Here is a 21,795-nt window from a genome sequence, read left to right on the forward strand (position 1 = left end):
AACTTTAGCACTATCCACATTTAAATTTATATCTTAAAAATATTACTTTGGGCTTGATATGTTTGCGTTTCAGTTTTTAGTGTTGTTTCGAGATTCATATTATAATTGTATGTATATAAGTTCTTAAATAAGTGCCAGCCAATTTGTGGACATTTTTAAATTTATTATTTGCTAATTCTTTATATGTTTATGAAAATTTGTTTTTCTTACAGTATATAATCAAGAATTAAACATTTTCCAAGAGTTTGTTTTGTTTGACATGTTTCCTAAAATAGTTTATTAATGCTAAAAATCGTGGAAGGGTATTTTCTAGGATTTTTTTTTTATAATAAACCTCAAAAAGCTGATATGTTTGCGATTTCAAGTTTCATTTCTTTTACTTTCCTCAAACGCGAGATTTTTTAGAAAGTTGTTCTTATAATCTAACAAGTGCTCCATTGATATGTATCGTTTTCGATTTGTGGATCAACAAGTTGAATGCGTTAACTAAATTCCAACTAAGATAACATCGCTAAAAAAGCGGTCGTTTCCAGATTGGGATAAGCCTGGACATCTTAACTACTTATCACAGTTTGAAAATGGGATCTCCTACTTATCACCTGGCGGGCTGCTAAAACTCCCCAGTTTTTGGGGGATTCACAGACCCACAAGCTTCTTTAAAATTGGTGGCGTTCAACGGACTGAAGTAATCCTCGTGCAGGAAGCGAATGATGTTCTCAATGGGACAGAGATCGGCTTTGTTGCCTCTGGAATCCCTGGTGACCCGCAGGCTTTTGCCGCCCTCGCAAAAGTCGATCTGTTGGGTGACATCCCTACCATTGTACACCACCCGGAAGTAGTAGTCCGTGTGCGCTTCGCTCCGGTAAACTTCAAATGCTAGTCTGGAGGCATAAGCTATGGTTTGGCCCTGGCTGGTGATGATTCCCAGGGCAGCTGTCAGATACTGCATGGTGCAGTCGTGTCCAGAGTACAGGACAAACTTCGTCCTGTCGCCCGAGATCATCTTTAGCATGTAGCTCACTATGTGGCGGATCATTCCGTAGGATCGCAGCAATCCGGATAGCTTGTAGTACGAGTGGCCAGCGGAGCGTTGTGACAGCTCGTCCGCAAAGGACATTAGGGTGTCCACGTGGCTGGGTTCAACACAGCCCTCTTGAGCTTCATCCGCCTGCACGGAGGGATTCCCATTTTCCACCTCGGGGGAGTCGGGCTCCACCTGGGTTTGTGCCTCCTGTATACAAGAGAACATGAAACCTTTAACATTGTAGGAGCTCTTAAGTTATTACCTGCAACAAATTGGCAGCTGTTTCATCCTGATCTATGTTAATCACATCCACCAGCTCCTGATTGGAGTTCTTTCTGGGGGGCTTTGGAGTGGAAACCGGTTTTTTCCTGCGACATGGCAATGCGGCGTCGTGGCATAGAACCGTCAAAAGGGCATCCACCACCTCGAAGGGATTACTAATGCCGTTCGGCGTGTGCTGCAATATGGTGCCTCCGATCCACTGCATCACATCCAGGACATCGCCACGTTTCAGCAACTGCTTATCCCCCATGGCCTCCAAACGTTTCCGCAGCAGCGCCGACTGAGGACAGCTGCACTCCCCGAAGCAGAACGCCATGCTGTGCGATTCCCGGACATTCAAGGCCAGCCACTTGTCCGCCGGCAGCAGGGTGAACAACATGGCCAACGCGGACTGGAAGGTGCGACGATAGCGAGTGGTAAAGACCACCACCTCATCCGAATTCAGAAGCGTGTGTGGCGTTGTTTCCACTGATGCACGGTTCGGATTCGGTTTGAGCAGCAGGCCCAGTGGATGAGCATACACCTGGTGCATGATGTCGCCTACATGGAGCAACTGCGAAATTCCCCTGGTGAATGAATGGTAAGGCGTATGATTAATAGTGGAATTGCAGTCTGGCCATTCACTCACTTGTAGGTGAGCTGCCCCAGTGGACAGCCACGTTCCGAGGCCGGCAGCAGGGGAAACCCATGGAACGGCCCCACCTTGTTCCAGTACATGTGATTCGATCCCGAAGCGGAGCTACTCGAGTTGTACAAAAAGCTGCGATACCTGAAAATGACACCAGGAAAAACACGTGAGCAATGACTACTCCATTCCGCTAATTAAGTGCCCACCTGTTGACCAGGCTATCGGAGCCCCCACCCACGCCGCAGTTGATGCCAGCACTGCGGACATGGGATATGGGTCCTCGATCCCCGTGCCTGATGACCAGAAGCACTCCCTGAAGCTTCCAACCCTCCAAGATGCCGCCATCATCCAAACGCTGCAGCTGAGCCAACGGAGCACAGCGTTCTCTGTACTTGGCGAACCGCTGGGCAGTGGAAGATGCCGAGCTATCGCCGCCCAAGGAACTGACGGTGCCGGACGAACTGGGTCCAAAAACAGAGCCACCACCTGCGGTCGACTCAACATTGCCCATGTAGCGATACATTCCTGGAAGGGATTATCAAGATTAGCTATTTGCTTAGGAAGATAAGAAATTCTTTGTTGTGTGAGTCGAGACAATCATTAACTAATTGGGTAAACTTTTATTGGGTACAGATATATTTTTAGCCATAATGGCTATGAATGTATCTTTTTTCACTTACCCGCTATTAGAAGGAATATCCAGACGCTGAGCAGCACATAGCAGTAGAAGGCTCTGTGTTGGGTGGCCACTCGCATCAGTTCCTTGAGCAGCCTCATCCTGGCCAGAAAGTCCGGCTCTTAACTGCTGCCCACTAGCTCCACTGCTGCTCCTCGGCATCAACTCGATGGACGGCACTCTTGGAGGGTTTGTGTCGATAAGATAGCTCTGATATATTCCTATCCAGCGCTTGAAATTCCAGGCAATAGCTCCGCTTTACGGGGAATGAGTTTTGAGTGCTTAGTGCTGAAAAAAAACCAGGTTTACACGTTTACGTGGAGCACCAGCAAGGCATGCGCACTGGAGACCACATCGTTATCAGCTGTTGGCACAGAGGTGGTGGACAAAGGGGCAGTTTGAAATGCGTAACAGCCAAGCTTATTTTCAAAGTTCTAAGCGCCAATATATATACGTACTAATAATTTCGTTGTACGCCCATAAATAAAAGCCCTGTGGTATTCAGTATAAGCTTAGCATCAAGCTAGAGTGCACTCTTTAATAACAATCATGGTGTTCCCAATACAATTGCGGCTTTGGCTCAATGCGAAATAAATATGCGTAAACTATTAGCCGGCTGAAAGGCGGGGCTTCGTTCGCCTTTGCAGCCTGACTTAAAATATGGTGGATATATAAATGTATGCTCTGGCAGATCTTGGATCTTGGTGGTTCTGAGTTTAGGAGATGTGTTCCAGCCTAATTTTGTGCGGCAGTCAGGGCCAAAACGGTGAAGCGCACTTCGTTGGGATCGCGAGCCATGAACTCCTTGCATACCTTGGCCGCATCCTTTACAAAAGTCTCCTCCGAAGTCTGACCGTGCTTGATCGGGAAGGACTTGCGCCCATCCAGCTCATACAGAGTACCCTCCTTGTTCACCAGAGCGATGAAGTGGTGAATCACCGTCTCGTGATCGGCGGCATTGGTCTGGCCCTCTTGAGCCAAGGCCTGATGATCGGCGGTGAACTCCTTGTCGCTCTCCAGGGCCTTTCCGCGTTCCTCCGGGGACAAGGAAGCTGTCTTCTCCAGGAAGTTCTTCAGTACTCCGCTCTCGATGTCAACTCTGGAGACAAAAGGAAGTTAAGCTGAGTTTTAATAAAGAAAACAGTTGAAGGACGCACTCTTTGTTGTTGGCCACGCTGTGGATCAAGGCGACGGTGCCACAGGCATTGTGGGTGAATTGGCGCATATAGAAGAGATCGTTGGGATGCTGCTCCTGCACCTCCTTGACCCGTTCGTGCTCCTCGGCGCGGTGCTTCTCATACTGAAAATGGAACCTAGTTATCCAGGGTAATCAGATAAGGAAGTTCAAGATAATCTTACGGTTTCGCTGCACGGGAAGAGCAAAATGAACGCCTTTACGGGACGCGGTATCCACTCCAAGGTGTCCTCTTCCAGACCGATGACGTCAGTTACCGACCAGGCTGGCGACACGCCCAATTTATGTATGTACTTGGTCAAAACCTGGAAAAGTGGGAATGGGAAAATTGAATGGCGTCTTTTCACTTTATTACCCAAAAGGAAGCCGACATGTTGGCACAAAGAAACCATGAATTTGCTAAAACTGGAACTGCTTTAAAAAAATCCTTAGCTGTTAAAGTCGTTACCTCGGGATTAGATTCTAGTGGCGTCCAGGTCAACATTTTTCCGAATTTGGTTTTAGCTGTGTTCTGATTGAAAATTCAAAGGAAAATGAAGGATTTCTACAGACAATTACCGGCACTTTTGTCGAGCTTTACTTTTTTCTAAAAGTGGTGTGTAAACATTGATTTCAAAATATATCGATGATAAGCTTTTCAATTTTGTGTGCTAATGCAATTTTTTTTTCAGCTGCGCTTTGCCTTTAAGCTAAAGAAAACACTAAGCAAGTGAGGAATAAATTCGAAATGTTAAAATTTTCTTGTATATAGTTATTATTTTATGAGTGACAATTTTAAGCGTAGTCAATTATCGATATTAGGGACAATGAGTGTTGATAAACGCTCAAACTAAACAAACATATGTGCTACCAGAAGAAGTAGTGCATACACTGGCTGAAGTAAACAACATTGTTTACAAAATGACCAAAGCAAATAAAACGCCGCAAAAAGCCAGTGAGCCCAATATAAATGCATCTCTGACACCAGTTCGATGTGAGTTATCTCCAATAACAAAAAAAGCTTATTATTTATGGTAATTGTACGCAGATTTGGACAGCCAGCGGCTGCAGTCGCCCACAAGTCACGACGCGAATTTGGCCACCTGCAAAACGAGGTTGGAAACCATAGTTAAGCAACTCCAGGATAACTACGCCAAATGGCAGCTGGCCCAACAGCGGGGCACCTCCATTTGCTATACTATCGAGGCCAAGAAGACCAAGTGCCTGGAGAAAAGCCAGGATGAAGGCGGCTCCACTTACCCAGATGATCTACTCTTGCCCTGCAACAAGTTGGCCATCATTGCCTCTATTTTCGGGGATATCGCAAAAAACACAAAAGAGATCCTAAGACAATTGAGGGCGATATGTAAACTACCGGGATCTGCAGCGGAGACGATATTCTACAGGTCCTGGAAGTTGCCACAATTCGTGGTTTTCGCGAAGGAGCTATCCGAAAGATATGAAGAGGAGGCCCTGGTCAAAAAGGAAGTTGCCGGTAGGAATAATATCTCAAATATCTTTTACTGTCTTAAATCTAATCATGTGTCCCTTCTATGTAGAAAACATTGCCCACTCGATCGAAAGAAGCCAGCTCATTGCGTACACAACCTTATGGGAATTTCCCGAGCACGTGGATTCCTATGTGCATCTGGGATTTCTTCTCCTTGCCGAAGAAGTCACTTTAAGACAATAAATTAAACAACTTTTTAAATTGTTAATGCAACACTTTGTTTCTATAAAATGTTCATGTTGGGCAGTAAAACTTCATTACAGTTTGAGATTATGCGAAAGCTTAGCCAAGGAATACAACTCTATAAACTTAAATCTATTAGAAAATGGGAATGAAACTATTAAATGCTTTGTTGTGCGTTTGTTCTAAGTCTGAACGGAGATCCGCTCCAATCGGGGAGCGCTGCGGAACTTGGTCCACCACCAGAACCAAGCGCACGAAAATCCCACAGCCAGAGTGGTGAAGTATAAAATAGTGGGCAGACTCCACTTCTTCTGTAAGGCAAATTGTTATTAAATGAAAGTAAATAAATATAACCATTATTACGTGCAGTACTTACCTTCTTGTGGCTCTCGTTGGGCTGAGTTTTCTTCTGGCTCCTTGCGTTCTTGGCATTAGCTTCGATTTTCCTGAGATCCTCGGCAATCTCCTCGGTTATCTGCTTTACGCTCTTCAAAGTTTCCTGGGCAAAGCAGCTGGCATATCGTTTGTCGCCCACCACGACGTCCTCGGGAGTGGAGACCTGCAGTTTGTAGTTGGTGACTGCCAAGGAGGCACGCAGGGACATAAGGTGGTTGCTAGCATTGCCCAGGATCTGATTGTTATAGGTTTTGGCCTCTGGATGGTTGCAAATGTATTCGTAACTGGGATTCTGGTTGGGCATCTTGTTGAACATATCTAAGAGCTGTTGTCGTTGCTTTTCCGACTTGAACCCAAAGAGTTGCAAATCCTCGTCGGTGAGAGAGGCCAAATCCCGGTAGCTTATGTTCTCGGCAATGAGTTTGTCCACACAGGTGCTGGCGTAGTCCGTTTCCACGCTGGTGGAGGACAGCAGGCCGTTGAGGATCTCCCTCTCGCGACGAGTGTCCTTGTGAGCCTTTTGGCGAACCCACGGACGCCGCTCGTTGCCGAGGAAAGCTTCATCCAAATCCTGCTGCTGGGTATGTGAGTGGAAGTCCTTTGTGGCCTCGAACTGGATGGCCGGCGGCATCTTGGCCATCGACACTAAGGGCACATCCCCCGCGGACATAGTGTGCGTCTTGTTGTCTTAAAATCTGTCAATAATGGTAATTAAATTACCATTTAAATGCAATTGCGCTAAGATTAGATTCGCTTTGTCAAGAATCGCACGTTTTCGAGCACTGCATGTAGGGGTGGTCAAGATTCATAGCAGATCATGTTAAAAGTAACATTAGTGTTAGGAGCTCTGTAAACGTTTAAAGTCAGTGGAATATTAACAAATTAGTAATTTTAGCCGCTTTTCGCATTTTGCATCCTTTTATGACACAAAATTTCCTCAACAGAATGACCGTACCTTACCAATTAATGCTCAAATTAAATGCTTAACATTTATATTTAAAAATGATAACAAATTGATAAATGGCTGACCATAAAGCTTCCTAACTATCCTATTTGTCTGCCGATGACCTGTAGATTGGAGCACTGGTGGTGGACGCCTCCTGCAGCTTCTTCATAAACAGTGCCTTACGCTGCTCATCTTCAGTCAGTTTGTTACTTGAAACGGAGGCTTTGATGCGCTCTATTTTCTCGACGTTCGGCTCGGTTAGCAGCATTAAGCCGTAGCCCATTCCACCGAAGCCAATCAGCCACAAAACGGACTTAAAATAGGGATTACTAAGCATTTTGGAAGCGGTCTCTTCTAGTCGCTTTTCTTTAAAGCACTCCAATAATTGGCATCCGCCTGTCGCACCGTGCTGTCTCCCACGATTTCACCGATTTTATAGTAATAGTCCAGAACGAAGGGATAGTTCTCGTGGATGTGCTGCCGAAACTCTAAAAGCGGAGAATTATTAACAATCAAAATAATTATATAAATATCCTCGCACCTCGATTCGTGTTCATGCGATAATAAACGCCGTAGCTGGCTGCAAAGCAAACTGCCTCGAGGACAAACAGTGTTTTGGCACTTCCTTTGATGAATTTCCAAATCGCAGGTTTTGGTGTTTTGGGCAGCATTTTAAGTGGGAGTTGTAAATATTAAACACGTTTGCTTTCTAAAAAAAAAAGGAAAACAAAACCACCTACCAGCTTATCGATAAAATAAATTATCGAACTGGGCCAGTGTTGGCTAGCATACGGCAACAGCTGTTCGACCGGCTAGTGTGTGTGCGCTTCTTCTTCTTGCTACGTAGTGCAGTGTTTATCTCACGTTTTTGTTTTTGCAAACTGATAACGCGACGCAATTTAGTCTGTAGTGAAAATTGGTTTTTCATATCGATGGAAAATCGTCCACGATGAGCGGCAATACACACGGACTGAGCTGGTTTCCACACTTTCCCGACAAATTCGTATCCTGGGGCCAGGAAATCCATTTGTACGAGGTGCGTCGCAAAGATGACCACAGCCAGAAAAGTGAGGTTTTCCCTAATGGATTATTCGACTTTACTTAACCGCCTCTTTGCAGGTCGCCTGCCTTATATATCCGTGAACTACCTCGCCAACGAGTCGCGCTATCAATATGCCCGCTGCGTGGCCGCCTCCTATCACAGTGACCAGCCCATAATTGCAGTGGGTCTGGCGGATGGCAAAGTCGGGATATGCAACTTCCGGGACACCTACGACAGCAGCTGGGAGTACAGTGGGTGGTCGACAACGCCGTTTCTTAGCTGCATTTAATGGTTGTTCATACTTTGCAGCTCCGCGCCAGCAGCGCATGTGCACCTGCCTCGCCTGGAACGAGCTGGATGCCAATATCCTGGCCATTGGACACGATCGCCATCGGAATGACACCTGCATCACGATCTGGGACATCGAGCGTGGTGTTCCCAAGGAGACGGCCAACTTCTTTGGCGTCGGCGAGTCGGCCAACTCCATATGCTGGGATCGAAATCATCGCACGGTCATTGCGGGGATGAGCCAGAAGATGATCAAGCTGTTCGATCTGAGGCGTGAGTACACATCAACTACATACGTAATGAATGCATCAGTTTTGCATTGCTTTATTGCTCTATTGCCGATGATAACTTGAAATTCCTTTCGCAGAGAGCAACGCCACCTGCCAAAGCATTCAAACAAAGACAGTGCAAGGGCTTTCAGTGTCGCCCAATGGCAACTATCTCTGCAGCTACGTGGACTCGGTGATCACTCTGTGGGATCCGCGAAATATCAAGAGCCCTCTCAGGCAGATTCAGTCCTCGAAGAACCATTTGCAGATCGCTTGGTGTCCAACCAGGACAAGCCTGCTGTCCTCCCTGCAACGGGATTCCTCCTACATCACTCTCTACGACATCCGTAGTGTGGATACGGACAATTCCGGCGAGATCTACCATGTAAAACGGCAGATAAGCCCCTTTCCGGCCAAGTATCAGCACAGTGGAAAGTTTGCGTTTGTAAATTGCCTGTCGTGGCATTCGAGAGATTTCGAGCGGGCTCTGCTCTTGGCAGATGCGTTGAACATCCTGGATTTTCGACTGCCAGCCACCTTGCACACGGCGCACAGTAATCGCCGGAAGTTGCCACTTCTTATGCAGCGTCCGCTCTACACACCCGCCTCACCGACTTCCACTGCGGCCACGTCCACTCAGCAGCAGCCCACAAGCAGCTGCAGCACAAATAGCGGGAGTTCCCTGGACTTCAGCAGTCCTGGTTCGCCCTTCAATGTGGACCTGCTGGAACCGGAACTCTTTGAACTGGATCTGGTGGACGAGACGCGTCAGCGCGCTCTAGAGGATTATGGCATTAAGCCCGATAACAAGCGATTTGGAGAGCTCCATTTGACACCATATCTGCGCAATGTGTGGTCCACTTTAAACAATGTCTACAGCGAGGATCGATTGACGGGCTTGAAGGCCACTTTGGGCATCAATTTGGGACACACCTCGGAGGCCTTGATGGCCAGCTCCCGCATCGAATCACAGGTGCTCCAGTGGCCAGAGGGCATCAACAACTCCAACAAGCTCATATGCTACAGGTAAGTTCAGGTAACTGTGGTCTTAAACATGTGATAACCCCAATCTCTATGCAGGAGTGAGCAGCGAGACCTGGCCCTTCAACTTTGCGGCTGGGCCTTTGAGCAGGAGCTGGATCGCTTTATAGACCAGTTGTATGCGAACAAGGAGTACAGCAGGGCAGCCATGATCTGCGTGTTCCACTTGAAAATTTTCCATGCCTGCAACATTCTTTCGTCGGCGGCGGACAATATGAGGGATCCCAGCATGTACAGGATCACCGTCATCGCCTTGTCCAGTTTCAATGCAGATCGGTGTAGTTCTACGTGGCGGAATCAGCGATCCAGCGCCAACATGCAGATACACGATCCACACTTAAGGGCTGTCTTCTCCTTTCTAACGATGGAGAAGGACAATTTTGATGCAGTGCTGAAAGAGGAGGGCGTGTCGCTCTCAGACCGCATGGCTTTCGCCTGCAAATATTTGTCGGAGACCAAGCTGGCTGAGTATGTGACGCAGCAAATCCAGGCGTCCATAGATGGCGGCGATCTCAATGGCTTGTTGCTCACTGGAGAGTCGCTGGACGGAATCAATATACTGCAGTCCTACATGGACACCAGCTTCGATGTGCAGGTGAGCTTGGGCTAACACAAAATGAGGAGTAACTTGCATTTACGTATATTGACCTATTTTAGACGGTAGCCCTGGTGGCCATCAACTACTTCCGGCAAGAGCACTTTGTGGACAAGCGCATCCAGTACTGGATCGCCAGCTACTTGGATCACCTCAATAGCTGGGGTTTGTGGGAGAAGCGGGCCGAGCTGGACATCAAGATCGAGAGTATTCGCCCATCCTCTCGCAAGTCACGCACTGTTTTCCTGTCGTGCAACTTTTGCGGCAAGTCTGTGTCCAATGCCTTGCTGGACGAGCCACGCCCACGCAGCACCACCACTAGCACCAATCGGCTCTCCTCCTGCCCCAGCTGCCGAAAGCCACTGCCGCGCTGCTCGCTCTGCCTGATGCACATGGGCACGATGGTGAACATGAGCAATGGGGAAACGCCGAGCACCACGCCTGACGTACCCGGCTGGCAGACCAAGCCCTTCTCGAAGTGGTTCTCCTGGTGCCAGACCTGTCGCCACGGCGGACACACCGAGCACATCATGCAGTGGTTCAAGTGAGTTCCAAGTTTCTTGATTTGCAATCTTTTCTTGAATTGTGACTAATGTACGCATTTATGTTTCAGGCAAAATTCAGAGTGCCCCGTATCGTCGTGCAACTGTCGCTGCTTCGACATGGACGGCACCAAGCCGAACACGTTGAGAGACATTTCCTAGCTGTCCGGAGCACCTATCCACAGCCCTTACTCGCCCAGGCCATATGCATATGCATTAAGTTGTTGATTTGTTCCAAACGCGCGCGCCTTAAACAAACTCAGAAGTGTTCATTGTACTTAGACAGGGGATGTGCCCGTAGCATTAGTGTTTATGACCTACCAGCTTTTAGCTGCTCAATTGCATTTTATACTTACATTCAAATAAAGGACTATAGATATTTCGCCGCTTTTCGTTTGAAAGTTTATAAGCGTTATAGTTTTGCGTTTTGCAACACTTGCCACTACTATTTATTAGCATTCTGGTTAGAATTCATAACGGTCACACCGTCTCGCACGTTTTTGTGCGGCATTATTATTTTTTGTTGCTTTCTGACGTAAATCTGTAGTTGTCAAAGTCCCGAAAATCGTGCTTCCACTCGTAAGGCTTATGTTAATGGTTTAATAATAATATGTGATAGGACTAGAACAAACAAATCAAGATATAGTGCGTGGAAGAAACCAAGAGACAGTGCCGATACACAAGATACATATATAAAGTCGGTAAGTTGTGGGTGGGGGTACGAATTTCATTTAGCATGTGAGTGCTTCGGAATTTCCTGGCACTTCAGATTAAATATTTGGATACGATAGCTATGAACATAAAGATTATTCGGTTACCTGACCTTTTCAACTCTTTTGGTATCTACACCTGGGGCTTTTGTCTAATCGCAGTGTCCAAAAACGGGTTTTCCATTAAGAACTCCCAAGTTTAAAGCCTGCAGCGCATACAAATCCAAAATGCAAATATGTATACTCAAGCCGCAGCTAAAAGTTTATTTATATTGTGATGCGAAGATCAAAGAAGGTCTCTACAAATAGCTTTTGGGGGATTATTAAATACCTTTGGTGACGTAGTGTTTTCTGGTTGAACTGGCTTTATTTAGAAATCGAGACAATAAATTCGTGTGCGAAAAAGTTTTGAAACTTTGCCAACAAAATTCGACGCATCTCAGGCATTTTTACCGCGTGACCCCTTTGAAAATCGAAAACGCAGCGTTTTCTAAATGGTTTTCACCGGTGAAATAGAGCGTCCGAAAACCCATTAAACAATAAGGTAAACATTTCAGAATATCTAGACTTGGAGCTGGCTTTAGTGGTTGATGCTTCAGCTTCTGGTTGCCATTCAAAAATCGGTTATAAATCAAGTGGGGAACCCAAACACAACTTAAACGAAACGAACGGTTCATTATGTCACTTCACTAAATTTAGCTCTACTACGCTCTTCTGCGCTCTTCGCGCTCTTTTACACCTAGAAAAATATAACTAGACTAGTAAGCCATAATTATACGAAAGGTACAGATTTCCAAAAGCCACAGAATAAAATGATAGTATATAAAAGTATTGAAATTCAGGAAATGGCTTAATTTAATTTTTTTAATCGCATGTAATATTAATTAAATTCAGAAACGAATTGGATATTTTCGGAATAAGCTAAGCATTAACATTCAAAGATATGTTGCGAGTGTCGCTGCTAGAGCCACAGCTTTTCTCTCGGTGTGGGACCCTCTATTCATTTATTTTGCATCAGACGTATGGCCGCTGGTTAATTTACGCGTTGTTTGCTTTGCATTATTTGTCTTTGTGCCAGTACCGCTGTTAATTACCAATTCCTACAACTCACAATTCGCTATTTGCAAATCAACCGGCAAAGTAAACAACAGAGAGAGAGAGAGCGGAAGAGAGCATTGATTGCAATCGCAAAACAGCTGACGAGGCATTCTCGCAAGCGCCGGCCGTCTGATTGGAAAAGTTCTCCTCAGTTATGCCTGAGATGTAGAGGCGAAATCAAGTTTCGTCCGCAGTAATTTACATTTTTGTTATTTTTTAGACTCACAATATAGTTTACGACTTTTCGAACGAAAAACGAGACATGAAAATGCGAAAACCAAACAGCGAGTGGCTCACAAATAAAACGCTTCATTGAGCTTAAGCGCTTTTTTACTATCTAAAAAGCAACAACTTAATAAGAAAACTTTAAACAAACATAGACAGAAATTCACGATCAAGGTCAGTGGATAAAAAGTATTCCATTGTGTGTTTCTTGCTTGTTTACAAATGGCCAAAAATAATTGGTACTCGATTTATCAGTTGGAGATAAAGGAAGTGCATTCATGCTTGGAGCCCAAAGGTTAAACCGGTATGATAACGCCGATGAGCGCATAAACCCGTTTAACTTGTCCAAGAACCAGTGCAAAGCACGGAAGTATCGTGATTAATTGAGGCTCAACAAGTGGTATAATAGATACACATATGCAAATCTAATGTGCGAAGAAAATCGGTATATTTATTAACTTTTCTTGAAATTTGTTTTTGCGCTATTTTGTGTTTAAAGCAAATCTAGAATTTCCCTTCAAAGCAGCAAAGTATTTGTTCGTTTTGTCTGGAAATTGTTCGATTCATCAATCGGCACCAAATTTCGCAGTTTTAATGGCGAAAATCCGCCTGACAATGCATTAAATCGCTGTAAGTGGCTGAATTATGTGGCCTTAGTGTATTAAAATAACGTCACTTGTCTATTTATTCCGTGCACTGTTTACCTAAACAATTTCAATTATGAAGTCATTAGCGAATCGTGTGCCAAATTACGTTTGTTTGCGGCTAGAATCGGTTGTCTTTGGTCATTTGTCAAAACTGATATCCAGTGGTTGATGGGGTTACATAAGAAAAGGGGGAGTGTACCTTTATTGATTCCATAAGACGACATTAATGCTTGTGCCAGTCGACTTGGAACATCAGATGGTCTTGAACTTGTTCTATTTTTGTGCTTCCCAGCACACGCAACAGTATTAACATATGAACGAGGCAAAGGAACGAGGAAAGAGTTCTAAATGCTTTTTATTTATTTTTAATTTGTTTCCGTGGGATTTGGTAGCTTGTACTGCTGATATGTTGCAACCAAAGTTTAACCATTTGAATTATTTTGTTCTAGTTTTCAAAAATAACGAGAGGCAGACTTGAAAAGGCTGCCCCAATCATCCAGTTTTACCCCCCACCTCCCCCCACAACAACTTCGCCAGCATGTTGCGCAACACGCCTTTCGGTGCCACGCCCACCTACAAACTACTCCTGGGCTTTGGACTCTGCTCCCTTGGGGGCGCCATGCTATATGCCTACTTCAAGACTCGGAACGACGAGGAGGAAGCGGACGCAAGTGACCAACGGCAGGCACCCGGGATTAGAGGACAGACGGAGGCACAGAAGCCCCAGAAGGAAGTGTGCCTCAAAATCGTGGTGGATAACGAGCATGTGCCCCTGATAATGGGACGCGGTGGATCCAATATCAAGCTGATTGAAGAAAAGACCCAGGCCAAGATAAGATTACGGTAATTGGATTTGAAATTTATCGACCCAGGAATTGAACTTGACTAACAAGAATCGTCTTCTTCTCCTTCCTCTAGGGACAAAGACAGTGGTCACAAATTCTGCGACATCAACGGCGTTCCCGATGCGGTTAAGGCAGCTCGTGCCATGCTGATCAAGGAGATTGAACGTGCGCCCGTGGTCAAAGTGGAACTGCAAGTGCCCCAGAGACTGGCCAGCAAACTAAATGGACGCGGTGGCGAGCTCCTCCAGGAGATCCGGAGCAGTTCGCTGGCCAAACTGAATATCGATTTGAATGGGCGGAATGGAAAGGCCAAGATTACGATTATCGGCAATCAAAAGCAAGTGAACATAGCGCGAAAAATGCTTGATGATCAGATAGAGGAGGATGAGGAACTCGTGCGATCCATGGAGGAGGTGGAACAGCGTCGCGAGCCCCGTCGATCTCCCACCAACAGCATTGCGTCCTCCAGCATGTACTCCTCCCAGACATCACTTAGCTCTCACACTCAGCCCAGGGATAAGCTAATGGCCTCCAAGGGCGAGGGCAAGCCAATGGAGGTTTACGTGTCCGCCGTGGCCTCACCTACTAAATTCTGGGTGCAGCTTATCGGACCGCAGTCCAAGAAGCTCGATAGCATGGTCCAGGAGATGACCACCTATTATAGTAGTGCTGAAAACAGAGCCAAGCACGTGCTCACTGCTCCGTATGTGGGTCAGATTGTGGCAGCCGTCTTCAAGTTCGACGAGAAGTGGTATCGCGCCGAAATAGTGGACATTATGCCCAATCAGTACAATCCGAAAGAGCAGGTGATTGATCTCTACTTTGTGGACTATGGCGATAGCGAGTATATTTCGCCAGCTGATATTTGTGAGCTGCGCACGGATTTCCTCACGCTCAGGTAAGAAGTTCCACTGATTGAATGAGCATTACTTTATATTTTTACGCTTTTAGGTTTCAAGCTGTTGAATGCTTCTTGGCAAATGTAAAGTCTACCATCCAGACGGAGCCAATTACCTGGCCAAAGTCCTCAATCGCAAAATTCGAAGAGCTGACAGAGGGTATGATTTCCGCAACTACTGCTAGTTATTTGTATAATTAAACAACCACTATTTTTAGTGGCACACTGGAGAAAACTGATTGCTCGAGTGGTGACCTACAAGGAGCGTCCACAGGCAACCACCGCTGTAAGCTCCGCCGCCAAGGAGGGAACCCCACTGCCCGGAGTGGAACTCTTCGATCCAGCCGATAACTCTGAACTGAATATTGGCGATCTGATGATCACCCAGGGCTTTGCCCTACCATTGGACGATTCGTATCCAGTGCGGTCGCGCTCCTCGACGCCGTCAAGTAACAGTGACTCCACCATTGAGGAGTTGTGCGTCAGCAATCCAGTGACTCCGCTCACGCCCCACTCACCCATGTCGATGTCTATTGATGCAGAGAGCATTACGCAGGCGGAGGACGAACATCTCGCTCAGCAGCTGCAGCATTTGCAGCACAAACTAAACGGAAACCACATTAAAACCATCAATCCGGTTAAATTGACGGCTACAGACCTCGAAAACGGGAATAACAACAATGCCACCAAAACCACAAATGGTGGTAGCGCGCATTAGGAATTCACATTGTTACTAGTTATCCTCGCCTAATTGTTTATAAGATAAAGTCTGGATGAGCAGCTCACTACTTGACGTGTACATAAAAGTATAGCTCTTAAGGAACTTATTATATAGGTACGAAAGAAAACTGTTTAATTTATCGCCGTGACTGATCGACATATCCTAGATCCTAAAAGCTGACGATGCAACGGCACAGATCCTTAATTGTTTATAGCAACCTTTGCCATGTTACTTATTGTTAGCAAGAACAAGAAAAACATTTGTACATCAACAAAAAATACACAAAAGATCACAAATTTATCAAAAGAAATGCATTTTATAAGAACATCAAGCTTACGTCTATTTGGGTGGCCTGTTTCAGCTTTCTATATTTCGGAAGTGTTTCAAGATTCTCTGATTCCTCTTCCGGAGCAATTGTTCGTTAAAAAATATAGTTGAAAATTAATATAGAATATTTAATATAAATGGTACCGAAATTTAAAAGAACTTTTTACTTCAGAAAACTAACTAGTTTCTTAATGCAGAAGGGCTACAAATATAGCAAGTCGCTTAAAATTTAATAAAAATATCCCCAAACCGGGGGGAGAATTACAGTCTTGTTTAAGGGATTTACCACCCGCTTAGATTAGGATGTCGTTGGTGGTATTTATAGCTATGGGAGGCAGGTATATGGCGCGGATCTGACTGCGCAGGCGTACGATTTCCATGTCGTCCCTTTCCATTTCCCTGATGAGCTGAGAGAACTGGACCAATCCCTCGCGATTTCCTGGAAAACCATGACCCTTAATGACCTCCAGTTGGAGTTGCATCACCAACGGAAATACCTACATGGCAGTAAATTGTTTAATTATTTAGTTATTTGTTCTTATTGGCTTGGTATTTACGTGCTGCATCATGAGAATCATTTCCTTTCCAGCGGAAGCCTTCGCCTCTGAGAGTTTCTTGGAGTTTTCCGGCTGATTGACACAGCGTATAATGTCCATAAGAATTTGCTTGGCAGTCTCACTGTTGAAGTTCGTCAAATAGGACATTATAAACGTTTAAAAGGCAGTGTATGTGACGAGGTTTAGCAATATTCAACCAATTGTGGTGCAGGTTTTGTTTTGTGTTTTTCTTAGGGATGAGTCATGCAGCGATTACTACTATCGGCCAAACTATCGTTTCGGATACATAACATTATTAAATTATTAAGATGGAAACTGGAATAAAAAAGTTGCAAAAATTGTATATACTTAATTAAAAAAATATGTATTGATTATTTAACTTTAAAGTCGTTCAGTTCTTAATTTTCTATCGATATCTTCTGGAGTATCGGCTCCTTATTTTAAGGCATGTCCCAAAAAAGCTGTAACCATATTTCCAACAAAACTGTATGAATAAATATGTTAAGCTCGTCAAATTAAGAATACAAATTTGAGTTATACAATTAAATTCGTTTTAGCTGCTCTAGAAACGAAACGCAACGTTGTCCAACACTAAGAGCCTGGAAAATAGCCAGTGGTGGAAAGTGCGGAAAGCATGTCACGTCGGAACGTCGACAAAAGACACAAATAATAGGAAAAAGCTTATTTCGCGCAGGCACTCGCATATTCCCAGTAAATGCAAGGCCAATGCAAATGCACATTTAGTACGGGCCACCAAATTGTAAATCAAACCGTCGAGTTCCCAACTCAAAAACGGCGAGCAAAGTAGCAACAACGAAACGCAGTTTAGGGCCTGCATTTATGCGATAGTGTGAAAAGTGCGTGTGTGCAAAAGAATACAAAATAAAGGGGGCGCAAAAGGGGCAGTGAAAACAACAACACACAAAAACAGAAGACCAGTACACAGAGAAAAACGCAAACACCCGCACTTACACAAACAGACACACATACACTTGTGAAACTCCAACGTCGAGTCAGCAAATTGTGCCACACACACAAAACGAGGAAAGAGGAAGAAGAGCAGCAGCAAACAGCAAAAAAAAAAACAGAGGTGCTTCGCTCGCATCTCACATCTCTACAACTCCATCGACCCGAACTTTCCGACTTCCAACTCTCCGGAATGAATCGCTCCGATGGATTGGTGCGTCGCGCGGTGAAATTCCGCGAAAACGGTGGAGCTGAGGGCGGTCTGAATGCCAACACGCCCGACGACAATCAGGATGCACTGGACAGCCTGAAGGACCAGGAGGACAACATCGACGATGGCGACTCCAAGGAAACACGACTAACGCTCATGGAGGAGGTTCTGCTGCTGGGACTCAAGGACAAGGAGGTGGGTGTGCTCCTTATCGCTTATCTGAATGGGATGCACTAATTAATTGGTTTCTTTCGCAACCCAAGTGCTTCTTCTTCACCTGTTAACCAACGTCGCTCTCTCTCGATTTCTCTCTTTCGCAATCTCTTGTTTGGCCTCAAGTGCATCGCGGTCCATCTGCAAGCAGGGGCGTAGTGAAAAGGGTTTTCTATGGGGGCCATACATAGAGATAAAAACTTTTTTTTTGGTGTCACCCATGTCTTAGCCACTTGTGCTTGGCTTTTCCAGTTTGTTGGGCAATTCACTATCAAATCTTTTGACCAGCCTAGTGACTAATGCGCTATCAGCGAGACTGCCAACACCATTTTCCTAACCACTTTTGTTTTCGCCATAAATAATAGTCTGCTCCATCTCTGCAGGTCTAATCAAGCGGTTATTCTAATCTATAAAACCGTTTGTATTTTATTGTTGTACTTGCTAAATAAGTTTTATGTTTTTATGTACACATGGACACAATTCGCTACAAATCTGTTCGACTTCAAAAACGTTTATTGTATTGAAGTTTTATTTACTACACTATTACACAGTTGCTTCTAGCTTCTAATTACAAAGATTCTTAGAATTCCTGTCTGCGTTTTCAGCTGTTACGTAGATAGCGTTCTAATATTGCTTCAGTTGGTAGTTGTGGCTATAAATATCTCTTCGAAAACTTCACTCCAGCGAATTCAGCTCGTAGCACTGAGAGCATTCCGTCAAACGAGTTTTCCAATAAGTGGTTAATTTGCATATGTTTGTAATATTCATAAATCTGCTTATAGCTCGGGATGATGTCCGTAAATGCGAACCATCATCCATACGTGACGCATTATGAATTCGGTTTTTGTATTTCACTTGGCACACAGCTTTATCGCTCAATTGCTATTGCTGTTCGCATGTACCATATAGTAATGCACACATGTGCCTTTGTGGGTGACACCACGTCTATTTGTTTTCATTATTTTGCCCGCAGTGTATTTGTGTGCCTACCAACCTCCACCACCCCACCACCGCACCAAAAACGGGGGGATACGAGCTGGAAACAGTGGGACGTGCTGCCCGCTTTTGTTTTACATTCCCCTTCTGGGCGCTCTTATCGCGAAGACTTCATCCATTTGGTTAATTGTTTGAGGAAGTTACTACCAAGTGCTGCCCTCCTCCGCCATGCGATCGTCTGTTTTGCATTCTCCTTTTTGACTGCTCTTATCAGTCGTACGTCACTCATTTTAGAAATTAAACAAAGTACTTGGCATCATACCATCCATTATGAACATTTCAATATCTCGAAATGCCGCTGATAAGCGACATGTTCTCTTATTGAACCTGCAAATGATTCACTTGTATGCCTTTCATTCGGAACCATTTCTTATCGATCATTTATGCGATTATATAAATTATATTGAAATCATGAAACGGCACTGAAACTTGGTTAAGGTAAGGTATCTATACCTTCCAATTATCATGATTTTTCAAGCGTTAATAAAACGAGTGACTATTATAATATATTTTGGGTTTCGTTAAGTTTGTTGTTCAAACACAACTTTACATAATTATTTTACATTTCAACTAGATAAGCATTGAAGCCTTCTAAAAGTTATTATTAACATGTCATATTTTTTATGGGCATGGCCTAAGCAAACTCAAGTGTTTAATGTTTTAACAACTGAATATATTCGTCTGGGAGCTTTACGACCCGGCAACAGAGTAATTATTCATTTCTTTTACTTTCAACACAAGTGAAAAGACAAAACCATTGAATGGCTCAAATATATGTCGAAACCTTGAAACATGAGACAGTAACCATTTGTTAATGACGTTTGTACTTAAATTCAAGATAGAAACCCATTACTTAAACTTTTAATCAAAGTAAGTAATGCACTCAAACATTCTCATTTTAAGATTCCCATCAAGACTCAAAGAGCGTGAATCTAATAGCACTTTTAATTATTTTCAGGGCTACACATCTTTCTGGAACGACTGCATATCAAGCGGCTTGCGCGGATGCATTCTCATAGAACTTGGACTGCGAGGTCGCGTGATGATTGAGAAATCTGGAATGCGACGACGTGGTCTATGTACAAGGTATATACAGAAATCGACATCCCTTTAGAAGCTTGATAATTACAATTTACCTACAGAAAATTAATACTGAAATCGGATCAGCAGACGGGAGACGTTCTACTCGATGAGGCACTTAAACACATTAAGGAAACAGATCCCCCAGAGACGGTGCAGAGCTGGATTGAATATCTCAGTGGTGTGTATTTAAACGCCTGCCATTTTGCCAAGGATGTTTATTAAAAGCTAATTGTTGTGGCAGGTGAAACTTGGAATCCGTTGAAATTGCGCTACCAACTGAAAAATGTGCGAGAACGTCTGGCCAAAAATCTGGTGGAGAAGGGAGTGCTCACAACGGAAAAGCAAAATTTTCTACTCTTCGATATGACGACACATCCGCTGAGCGACAATGTTGTCAAATGTCGCCTGGTTAAGAAGGTGTGTAACTAGCCTTAGATAAATTCGGTAATTCGAAAACTGAATCCGATTTGTTTAACTTCAGATCCAAGATTCTGTGCTCTCCAAGTGGGTCAACGATCCACAGCGCATGGACAAGCGGATGCTGGCGCTTATCTTCCTGGCGCACGCCAGCGATGTGATCGAGAACGCCTTCGCGCCGCTGAATGATGACGACTACGAAGTGGCCATGAAGCGAGTGCGGGAGCTGTTGGATCTTGACTTCGAAACGGAGTCGGCCAAGCCGAATGCGAACGAAATTCTGTGGGCGGTGTTCATGGCGTTCACGAAATAGATGATCCTCTGCTCCTCTCCGCTCCTCTCACACACACAATAACACACACGAACCCCAACACAGAAACACAGACCCACATCTGGAATACATTTTGCTGCTTTTGTTTTAGAAACTTTGCTGTGAGTGGAACCGAATTGGGCGATAGGATTTTCTTTATTGGCAAAGACCCCAAATATCTGTTTCAGTAATATATATTTTTTAAGAGAGACTATAAAGCAGCCATAATGCCTATTTAAATATATGTTTATCAACACTTCAATAATATCAATCAACAGCTCCATTGTCCTTTGATTTTTTCGTGTACTTTTGAGCATTTTCCATGCCAATGTTTTGCAATCATAATCAGTAAGTTGTGTTCCACGACACATAGAATTTAGTTGATGATTTCTCTGGCAATGCAAATCAAAATGTATGATGGAAAATTTATAGCTGCAGCAATGTTTTTGTAATTATATATCTAGCAATAATTGTAAGCGCCAACAAAAAAACTCTGATAAAGTCTGGGAAAGCTGCGTGCGATTGTCTATTGTGAAATAACCTATATATATTTTATTAAAACTTTTCAATGCTGTGTTTAATTGTCAAGTATTTACGAGCCCTTTCCATTTATTTGATTGCGAGAAGAAAATCAGTTCAAAACGTTTCTCGAGCTCCGCAATTTTATCTTAGTACGTTCGAACATAAGTATGCACCCACCCACATTAACAGACAGACAGACAATTTCACACGGAGCGACATTCGATCTAGGCAATGTTTTAATTTAAATTGTTATTGAATTTCGGGAACATTGAAGTTGAAAAAAAACCTTTTCTAACTGCTAAATGAAAAATAAAGACCGGCGACAAGTGGACAACAAGAAAAGAAAAATTATGTAAATGTAAACTGTGCACGTCAAATAATAATAATTCTTAGATATTTAAAGGCCTAATAAAATACAAATATAAAATATATAACTGACGCAAAATTGAAAGT

General features: G+C 44.2%; 10 protein-coding genes across 15 annotated transcripts; 4 read left to right on the forward strand and 6 right to left on the reverse strand.

Moving 5' to 3' along the window:
- Positions 1-15: 15 nt before the first annotated feature.
- On the reverse strand, positions 16-2,862 carry LOC120456029 (2-phosphoxylose phosphatase 1). Its single transcript, XM_039642601.2, has 5 exons — positions 2,615-2,862; positions 2,141-2,459; positions 1,935-2,075; positions 1,287-1,872; positions 16-1,231 (listed from the first exon to the last, which is right to left on the reverse strand). Exons 1-5 carry the CDS (start codon positions 2,709-2,711, stop codon positions 611-613), a joined length of 1,764 nt encoding a protein of 587 aa, XP_039498535.1. The 5' UTR covers positions 2,712-2,862; the 3' UTR covers positions 16-610.
- A 248-nt stretch (positions 2,863-3,110) lies between these two features.
- Positions 3,111-4,410, reverse strand: LOC120456038 (ubiquitin carboxyl-terminal hydrolase). Of its 2 annotated transcripts, XM_039642621.1 has the most exons (4): positions 4,254-4,410; positions 3,970-4,110; positions 3,768-3,910; positions 3,111-3,709 (listed from the first exon to the last, which is right to left on the reverse strand). In XM_039642621.1, exons 1-4 carry the CDS (start codon positions 4,287-4,289, stop codon positions 3,346-3,348), a joined length of 684 nt encoding a protein of 227 aa, XP_039498555.1. In that variant the 5' UTR covers positions 4,290-4,410; the 3' UTR covers positions 3,111-3,345. The 2 variants fall into 2 exon arrangements, with proteins under 2 accessions (XP_039498555.1, XP_039498547.1); XM_039642613.1 differs by lacking the exon at positions 4,254-4,410 and having other exon boundaries at positions 3,970-4,210.
- A 193-nt stretch (positions 4,411-4,603) lies between these two features.
- On the forward strand, positions 4,604-5,502 carry LOC120454942 (cyclin-dependent kinase 2-interacting protein). The gene is made up of 3 exons (XM_039640714.2): positions 4,604-4,778; positions 4,833-5,279; positions 5,344-5,502. Exons 1-3 carry the CDS (start codon positions 4,706-4,708, stop codon positions 5,475-5,477), a joined length of 654 nt encoding a protein of 217 aa, XP_039496648.1. The 5' UTR covers positions 4,604-4,705; the 3' UTR covers positions 5,478-5,502.
- LOC120454933 lies at positions 5,488-6,664 on the reverse strand. Of its 2 annotated transcripts, none has more exons than XM_039640703.1 (2): positions 5,854-6,664; positions 5,488-5,785 (listed from the first exon to the last, which is right to left on the reverse strand). In XM_039640703.1, exons 1-2 carry the CDS (start codon positions 6,541-6,543, stop codon positions 5,660-5,662), a joined length of 816 nt encoding a protein of 271 aa, XP_039496637.1. In that variant the 5' UTR covers positions 6,544-6,664; the 3' UTR covers positions 5,488-5,659. The 2 variants fall into 2 exon arrangements, with proteins under 2 accessions (XP_039496637.1, XP_039496627.1); XM_039640693.2 differs by having other exon boundaries at positions 5,488-5,788; positions 5,854-6,660.
- A 184-nt stretch (positions 6,665-6,848) lies between these two features.
- LOC120454967 lies at positions 6,849-7,156 on the reverse strand. The gene has a single exon (XM_039640752.2). The coding sequence runs from the start codon at positions 7,154-7,156 to the stop codon at positions 6,923-6,925; it is 234 nt and encodes a 77-aa protein (XP_039496686.1). The 3' UTR covers positions 6,849-6,922.
- Positions 7,157-7,165: 9 nt separating this feature from the next.
- Positions 7,166-7,548, reverse strand: LOC120454957 (protein CEBPZOS). The gene is made up of 2 exons (XM_039640740.2): positions 7,361-7,548; positions 7,166-7,307 (listed from the first exon to the last, which is right to left on the reverse strand). Exons 1-2 carry the CDS (start codon positions 7,488-7,490, stop codon positions 7,174-7,176), a joined length of 264 nt encoding a protein of 87 aa, XP_039496674.1. The 5' UTR covers positions 7,491-7,548; the 3' UTR covers positions 7,166-7,173.
- A 102-nt stretch (positions 7,549-7,650) lies between these two features.
- LOC120454915 (GATOR complex protein MIOS) lies at positions 7,651-10,979 on the forward strand. The gene is made up of 7 exons (XM_039640629.1): positions 7,651-7,886; positions 7,939-8,112; positions 8,171-8,422; positions 8,517-9,444; positions 9,499-10,054; positions 10,117-10,598; positions 10,668-10,979. Exons 1-7 carry the CDS (start codon positions 7,769-7,771, stop codon positions 10,756-10,758), a joined length of 2,601 nt encoding a protein of 866 aa, XP_039496563.1. The 5' UTR covers positions 7,651-7,768; the 3' UTR covers positions 10,759-10,979.
- A 116-nt stretch (positions 10,980-11,095) lies between these two features.
- Positions 11,096-16,046, forward strand: LOC120454916 (tudor and KH domain-containing protein homolog). 4 transcript variants are annotated; one of them, XR_005616695.2, is made up of 6 exons: positions 13,120-13,259; positions 13,726-14,119; positions 14,195-15,019; positions 15,073-15,179; positions 15,238-15,854; positions 15,907-16,046. XR_005616695.2 is itself a non-coding variant. In XM_039640654.2 (5 exons), exons 2-5 carry the CDS (start codon positions 13,815-13,817, stop codon positions 15,735-15,737), a joined length of 1,737 nt encoding a protein of 578 aa, XP_039496588.1. In that variant the 5' UTR covers positions 11,096-11,297; positions 13,726-13,814; the 3' UTR covers positions 15,738-16,046. The 4 variants fall into 4 exon arrangements, 3 of the variants coding, with proteins under 3 accessions (XP_039496588.1, XP_039496599.1, XP_039496578.1); XM_039640654.2 differs by lacking the exon at positions 13,120-13,259 and adding an exon at positions 11,096-11,297 and having other exon boundaries at positions 15,238-16,046; XM_039640665.2 differs by lacking the exon at positions 13,120-13,259 and adding an exon at positions 12,576-12,803 and having other exon boundaries at positions 15,238-16,046.
- On the reverse strand, positions 16,037-16,864 carry LOC120454953 (protein C10). Its single transcript, XM_039640727.2, has 2 exons — positions 16,625-16,864; positions 16,037-16,564 (listed from the first exon to the last, which is right to left on the reverse strand). Exons 1-2 carry the CDS (start codon positions 16,769-16,771, stop codon positions 16,361-16,363), a joined length of 351 nt encoding a protein of 116 aa, XP_039496661.1. The 5' UTR covers positions 16,772-16,864; the 3' UTR covers positions 16,037-16,360.
- Positions 16,865-17,227: 363 nt separating this feature from the next.
- LOC120454925 (Golgi phosphoprotein 3 homolog sauron) lies at positions 17,228-21,787 on the forward strand. Its single transcript, XM_039640683.2, has 5 exons — positions 17,228-17,996; positions 19,969-20,096; positions 20,153-20,271; positions 20,335-20,510; positions 20,575-21,787. The coding sequence occupies exons 1-5, from the start codon at positions 17,784-17,786 to the stop codon at positions 20,821-20,823; spliced, it is 885 nt and encodes a 294-aa protein (XP_039496617.1). The 5' UTR covers positions 17,228-17,783; the 3' UTR covers positions 20,824-21,787.
- The last annotated feature ends 8 nt before the right edge of the window (positions 21,788-21,795 follow it).

The sequence above is a fragment of the Drosophila santomea genome, chromosome 2L (genome assembly GCF_016746245.2).
Source record: "Drosophila santomea strain STO CAGO 1482 chromosome 2L, Prin_Dsan_1.1, whole genome shotgun sequence".
In the NCBI taxonomy this organism is placed as follows: Eukaryota; Metazoa; Arthropoda; class Insecta; order Diptera; family Drosophilidae; genus Drosophila; species Drosophila santomea.